The 7,666-nt window shown below is 34.1% G+C and overlaps 1 protein-coding gene and 1 long non-coding RNA gene across 2 annotated transcripts; one reads left to right on the top strand and one right to left on the bottom strand.

The window, feature by feature from the left end:
* Window positions 1-2,536: 2,536 nt before the first annotated feature.
* LOC114278527 (mitogen-activated protein kinase kinase kinase 20-like) lies at window positions 2,537-3,469 on the top strand. Its single transcript, XM_082918852.1, has 2 exons — window positions 2,537-2,769; window positions 2,812-3,469. Exons 1-2 carry the CDS (start codon window positions 2,537-2,539, stop codon window positions 3,467-3,469), a joined length of 891 nt encoding a protein of 296 aa, XP_082774978.1.
* A 2,908-nt stretch (window positions 3,470-6,377) lies between these two features.
* LOC145823109 (uncharacterized) lies at window positions 6,378-7,188 on the bottom strand. The gene is made up of 2 exons (XR_014365259.1): window positions 6,804-7,188; window positions 6,378-6,713 (listed from the first exon to the last, which is right to left on the bottom strand). It is a non-coding gene; the product is annotated as an uncharacterized LOC145823109 (long non-coding RNA).
* Between the last annotated feature and the right edge of the window lie 478 nt (window positions 7,189-7,666).

Raw genomic sequence — 7,666 nt, 5'->3', positions numbered from 1 at the left:
AATTTTCAATCATTTTTTTCATAATTTTGATGTTGAAAATCTTATTAATTGTGGGATGAGTTTTTTTTATTGATTTTTTTCATTTTTTGTGAACTTTTTGTTTTTTAGATTTTACAAGTTATAGACGTTTACTCAGCTAGATAAAGCCAAAAATATATATATATACATTGAAAAAAAAAATCTATTTCAGACAAAAAAAATGTCAAAAACAATTGGCTTTTTAAACTTTTTTTTGGTGAATTTTTTGTTACCTTTTAGATTAGACGAAAAAATATATATATATATATTATTAAAAACAAACAAAAAAAAAAAGTGATTTTTCCAGCTGGATGCCAAACAAATACTAAAGCTTATTTTTGGAAGTTCATATTTTAGCCAAAAAATTATTGCAAAAAAATCAACTCTTCAATATACTTTTTTACACTTCTTTTTATAAAAAATAAAAAAATAAAGAAATTTAGTCTAAGGTCTCTCTCCCATTTTTAGTAATGTATGAGATCCACAATATTATTTTATGATGTCTAAGGTCTCTCAATTCTATACCCATATATTAGAGAAATTTGACTAAGAGAGAAAAAACGTGCGAGAGAGAGAACCAAAATAGTACTAATTGACAAAGAGAGAGAAGACGTGCAAGAGATAGAGAAACCCTAGATTGCGCAATCGCTCTTTGCTGCTCGTCGCTGTCATAGAGTTCTCTGATCTACTCTCTCTTCTCTTTCTCTTCCCTCTTCATCTTCTCCGCTGATCTGAACCGCCACCTACTTTTTTGAATCCTCTAGCAAGACAAACGTAAGGCGTGTTTATACGACAAGGTGGAGAGTTCCCTGTACAACCAGAGCGAACCAGAGTGTTTGCTGGTCTTGCCCTCCACCTGTTCAACAAAATGCCTCAGTGAACTCTACTACTGAGAAGTCATAAAATGATTAAAGAGAACTCTGCTACTAAGAAGTCATAATGGACCTTCGGACACTGAATGCTTTGTAATGGAGAATGCGATCCTTGAATGCGATATGCTTCATCGATTACTTCTACCCTTTTCTTTAAACTTGGACATCTACAGCCAATTCAGGGCTTCACTCGTCCACACATTGCACAGGCCATTATCACAGTTGAAGGGGGTAAAATTACTATCATTACTATTTTATTCAAGTTAGTTGATGGAAACCAAACAAAAGCAAAGATTGAAAATTATGATGGATGTATATTTGGGTTCAACTAAACAGGAATTGTGAAAGTTTGTTTTTCATGTTTTATTTATTTATTTATAATGTGTTCATATTCTATGTCTCTCTGCTTGGTTTCCACAAGCTTAGGAAGTTAAATTCCAAAATAGATTCAGATTTTATGGTTTAAATTTTCAATTTTCCCACATAATATGTTCCCAAGAGGGAAATTCTTTTTATCTTTCTCAGATAAAACACTAATCAAAACATTTTATGATGCTGAGAAATTCTCTGGTTTGCACACCAGAGAAATTTCCATATTTCTCTGGACAGATCAAATTTGGAGAGAAATTTGCACTATGTAGAGAAATTTCATGAACAAATTTCTCTTGTGCAAACCAGAGAAATTTGGAGAGAATTTCTCTGCAGAATGGGAAATCCAGAGAAATTTGGAGAGAATTTCTCTGAACAGTGGGAAGTCTAGAGAAATTTAGAAAGAATCTCTCTGGAGAGTGGAAAGTCCAGAAAAATTTGAAGAGAATTTCTCTAGATTGAAATTTTTCTAAATCAATGTGTGAGGGACCTTAGACATTTTAAAAATATTGAATGTCTTTTATACTAAAAAATCTTAAAACCAAGAACCTTAAAAAAAAATTCTCTTTATAAAAATATTAATATATATATACACACATCATTTTCATAAAATTTTACAAGCTTAAATTACTTAAGTTGGGCACACACGTTGCACCTCGACAGGTTTATGATCTAAAAATTCATACAATGTTAATAAATATCCTTATCATATATCTTAAAATTTAAAAATAAAAATAATTTTATTATCTAAAAATTTATAAAAATATTAATATATATCATTTTCATATATATTTAACCTAGCATAGCACACAGGCTGAATGCTAGTAAATATATATAACTATTCATTTCATAGCATTGACATAAATATAAAATTTTTTGCATAAATTCAAAATTTTTAATAAATATGCATAAAATATGTCCATATTTTTATCATAAAAAATACTTACAAATAAATCAAATCTTATTTTAGGAAATTCGGAAGTTAACCCTAATGTATTAACATAGAAATCCAATCCAAACTAAATTAAAAGTTTAGAGCTAATAGAATCCTCTAAGGATTCAACTCTTTAGAGAAAGAACAAGTAAACAACTTCCGATGTCCAATCTCCTAATAATGCTTCCATGCCAAGCAACTCAAAACCTTTTATATATAAATTACAGTAAACATTATCACTTATCAGCAAATTCTAGAGAGTGAAGTTTGTTTCTTTGAGAGTGAAAGATAGAGTTTTGCAGGAGAGAGGGAGAGAGAGAGACAGTTTTCTTGGAGTGAAATAATGTGGAGGAGAGAGAAAACATTGGGAAATGGAGGTTCTGCAATCGTGTATCTGGCTACAGTTGTTTCACCACCAAGAAGTAATGAACTACTACCTTCTCTCATGGCTACCAAATCTGCCCCTGTCAACAATTGCCAATTACTTTCCATCGAAAGAGAGTTGCTCAGTCAGTTTGAAGGTTGCCCTCACATTCTTCGCTGTTTTGGGGACGACGTTGCGGTTGAAGACGGAGAGTAATGGTACAACATCTTGTTTGAGTATGCCACTGGTGGAAGTTTGGCTGATCCCATTCAGAGTTACGGCAGTGGACTACTCGAGACAGAGGTCAGACAATACACAAATTCTGTACTTCTGGGTCTGAGTTACATTCGCAACAAGGGTTGTGTTCACTGTGATATCAAGCCTCATAATAAACTGCTTGTGGATGAAAAGGATGACTTGTCGTTAGTTTTGAATGGAAAGATGAATATGGTCCAAGAAAGAACTGCAAAGATTACTGACCTAGGGCTTGTAAAGAAGGCTGGAGAGAGCTTGACAGAAAAAGGAAGAAAGCTTGGAATCAGAGGCACTACACTGTATATGGCCCCGGAGTCCATTCGCCATGAAGATTATGAACCAGAAGTCGACATATGGGCATTAGGGTGCATGATTTTAGAGCTATTAACTGGAAAAGAACCTTGGAAGTGCGACCGGAATACAGAAAGAGTAACTATCTTGTTTAAAATAGCAAGTACACAAGAAATACCTGAAATTCTGAGTGGGTTCTCAGAAGAGGTTGAAGATTTTCTAAAGAAGTGCTTGGTTAGGGATCCAAAGTCACGGTGGACTGCCGATATGCTCCTAGGCCATCCCTTTGTTTTGGCTGCAGATGGTGTTTTTACCGGGAGTATCAGAGAGGAAAGAAACAGAGTTGTTCATCCAAAAGCAGCATAAGGTATTCTTCATTCATCATTCTTGAGTACATTCAACCTTCCCAAACCTTATTTGCTCATGTCACATTTAGCATCAAATGGATAAGTACCTAATAGTTGCATGGCCACAAGACATTCAGATGATATTGTTTCTGAAGACTTCGGTGAATTTCACACTTGTAAAGTGCAGAAAAGATTAGGGGAAGATGCCAAAGAAGGGCTATCTAAAGAAGTTTTTGACTGGATGCCTTAGGGCGGTAATGGGGTATCAAGAGGATTTCAGAGATAGCAAACTCCAACATTGTCATTGAGATTTTCAATTAAGGTTTTAATGGAGCATGATTGTTGTTGCTTCAAGTCATCTGTTGTGAAAATGTCTCAAACTCGACCCAGATAATCCTATGTACAGAGAGGTTGTAATGAGAGGGAGGGCTCATTGTATTCTCTACATTCACAGTGAAATTCCTCTGTTGTTTTTCGCCCATGGATGTAGGCTTATAGCCGAACCATGTAAATCATTGTGTGCTTGTGTGTTTGTTCTGTTTTATATTTTCTCAATTTTTGGTTTCATCATAAAATCACTAAGTACTATCTAATTGAAGCATGGGCTTTCAAACAAAAAGAAACCCTTAATCAAATCAACCAATTCCAATTTCCCAGGTTTACTTTGGAAAATTAAATCATCCCTAACTCTCCGCAATGACCACAACACAGCAAAAAAAATGGTTTTCTAATTAATTCTTTCCAAATTTGTGTAACTCTCTATAGCACAGGGCACACCACTCACTAATTATCCATACAAGAAGAAGTCTAGTATGTCCCTTTCTCACACATTCCAAAAATGGCACGATGCTTTCTTTGCAAGATGTTCTACAATATTATTTGTAATAACTAAATGATTTTAATAAAACCCAACGAGGAAATGGCAATTAATAAAAGATTTGAGTGTGAAATCAAACATAATGAAAGCCATGATTCAATCAAATATGGAAAAGTGGAGAGAAAGAATAATTTTAAAAGATATCCATCAAAATATGCCCTTAAACTTGTCTCCTCACCACAGATCAGATATAATAAAATGGAGTGAGTTTTTACTACCAATGGAAATTTAAAATGATCCATTGGGAATTATTAGCATTAGAATGGACAACTAGGCAGTACGAGGCGGGTTGAAATTTAAAAATAAAAAATTAACATTGTGGGGGCCAAATAAATTTTATAAACCCAAATAGGAGTTTCCAGGCCATCTACGTATGGGCCGAGTAAGGTCAAGGCCCATTAGACCAAACCATTGCCGACAGTGGGGGATCGCCGTTTAGCTCTCCGCCAAATAGAGCCGAGTACATCGGGTAAATCGGTGATTGATCCATTAACTGGGACCAGCACTCCTTTCGAGGTAGTATGGTAGGGAGTGAGTTCAAATAAAGTAATGATGGAACGAGGGATGAGGTGGAGGGACTCTATAAAAGGAGCAGAAAAAATAAACAAAGAGGTATGTGCTAAAATCTTGAATGAGAAGAAACCTAAAACACTGATCCTTATACTGGAACTAACTTGTCCGTCAAAGTGCTTATCCTGGCACCATCGTCTAGAGTTTTTTTTTCTATTTCAGGCGACGACTGGAAGATTGAAGGCTTGTTTGGACCGCAAGAGTGTTCTCTCTCCACTTCCACACAAACATAAAACAGAATAAGTTGATACATTTTCTATAAAATGGCTTCTTCATCAGTATTTCATCACTTTCAATGTTTTTAGTTCTGCAATGATAGTTATAATGATGATGACATCATCACCATATTATTTAATATCTAGTTTACAAAATTTGCTATTTTTATTTCATAACCTAGGAGTTAAAGGAACTAAAGCCTATATATTGAAGCATCCACAGTACTTCATCATTCTATATAAATTCCTCTATTTCTATGATTTCTACTATTGATTGTTCACTCAAGCTATTTATCAAATCTCTCTATACCAGTTATTCTCATAATATAATGTACTAGGATTAGAGTTATAGAGAAGCTTGTTTTAGTAGAAGGGACAAACTTTTGCAAGGTCAATATCTTTGTCTCTGATTGTGTCTAATTCAATATTGAAAAGGCTATTTTTTCATTAGACTGCCCTTAAATGATTTGTTGGTAAGCTCAATCTACATGTTATCAGGCTATTGGGGGGGAGAAATTAGACTTCACATAACCTTCTAAAGTCCTACTTCACTCCCATTGCATCTATTTACAGATGCACATGCGAGTTTAGATACTTTGACCTCTGCCATATAGCACAACATATGTAAGAAAAAAGTAATATGAAATGAATGAGTGCGAAGCACAACAAATTTTCCAGTTCAACTTATGTACATCATAAAGCTAGAAGGAGCTATTTCTTTTCTCAATATTTTTCAAACCTAATTTTGTTGAGAGATTGGAACTCTAATCAAAGAAATAAATATAAGAATTTTTAATGGTAGGTACCATATATAGGACTTAACCACTTGATCCTATTTATATTCGTTTTAACCCTAAAAGTTCCAATTTTTTATTTTTTTTGGTGTCATATCCATGATGTGCTTGTATCCTAATTTTTTTAAAATCGCCGTGTAACGTGTCAATGCCCATGACCGTGTATGTGCTTCTTAGGACTTAACCAATTACTACAAGCAAGCTTTATCTGAGTGCTGGAACTGAGCGAATAAGATAGCCAGGTATACCAGTGAGAACATAAACAACGGCACAAAATGGGAGAGCCTCAAGTTCCTCTGCTGAGAATGTTATTGTTCCCAATCATTCTACTTTTTAATTGTAATTCTTTAAATTAGGGTCAAATTCAACTAAGTTTTAACACATGAATAGGATACTACAAGATCATTTCGACCCTGTGTTAAACGTCTAGAAGATATAGCTTCACAACTTTTGAGGGTAGTACATATTCACTTGAAGAAATAGAATAAGATGATTACATACTGACAAGTGAGATATAGAGGCAAATTTGCAAAGACAATTGAAAATTACACAAGAAGTTTCATTACCTACTCCAAGATAATAAATAAACACCAAAATGCAACATATCATGAAGTTCTACCAAAGTTCACATACCACCAATGATCGAACACGGAACAATGGAAGCCATCTCTAGATCAATATGATTGCAGGCACAAACAAGTTCATCAAACAGAGCACTTGGGAATTTAATGGTAGCTCTTTCAATTACACATCCAATTGACAGTACAACGCCAAGCGAGGCAGTCACATATGCATTACATCAAACACCTTGTATACACACAGAACAGAACCCAATAAAACAAACTATTCAAACAACAATTCATCATTAAGAAAAGTCATGGGGAAGTCTTTGCTCACACTTTGAAGGGTTGTGGAAGCAAAACCATCGTGTGAAGCCATGGATTTGGGCTGCATTATCCAAGATGAGTGAGTTTTATTAGGAATGAATGAGTACCCAGAACTCTAATGGGTAGTGGGGGTTCAAGGAAGTTTCGGTGGTTATATACGTTGCTTATGTATGAGATTTCAAAGTTTAATTGAGAGAGAGAGAGAGAGAGATGAGTCTCTCTCTTCTCCTAAACAGTCAGACAAAATTCGCGGGAAGTTCAAAAGCTACGATTATGTTAGTTGGCCCCGTGGCCAGCAGGGCCCACCAAAAATATACAAGGGATGGTCTTTGCTTTGTTAACAGGTGGTTCAAAAATAGGGTAAATTACATATCAGTATATTTTTAAAAATATAATTAGGTATCCCTCACCTATCACCGTTTTTCACTTACTCTCTCAAATTAAAAATTAGTACAATATACCCCTTTTATCTTTTTAAAGTTTTCAATATAACCCTTTATCCCTATTACGTTAACAAAACTGTCAAAAAAATTTGTATGTACTGTGAATATGCCATATTTATGATATATTTAAAAAAATATATTTTTCGTCATAAATATGACATGTTTGCATCACATGCACTTTTTTCGTCAATTTTGTTAACAGAATAGAGATATAAGGGTTAGATTGAAAATTTTCAAAAAATGAAAGGGGGGACATGTACCAATTTTTAGTTTGAGAGGATAAAGTGAAAAACGGTGATAGTTGAGGGGGCAAAGTGTAATTTGCCCATATAATTATACATTGGTGATAAATTTTATCAACATTAATAATTAAAGTTATAAATTTTTTATGAATGTATAATTATTTTTTAAAAAAATGCACTGAATTGCA

Source organism: Camellia sinensis, chromosome 3, assembly GCF_055761805.1.
Source record: "Camellia sinensis isolate YWXY chromosome 3, ASM5576180v1, whole genome shotgun sequence".
Classification (NCBI taxonomy): domain Eukaryota; kingdom Viridiplantae; phylum Streptophyta; class Magnoliopsida; order Ericales; family Theaceae; genus Camellia; species Camellia sinensis.
Note: the sequence above shows the minus strand (reverse complement) of the source record. Positions and strands in the feature narration are given on the sequence as shown.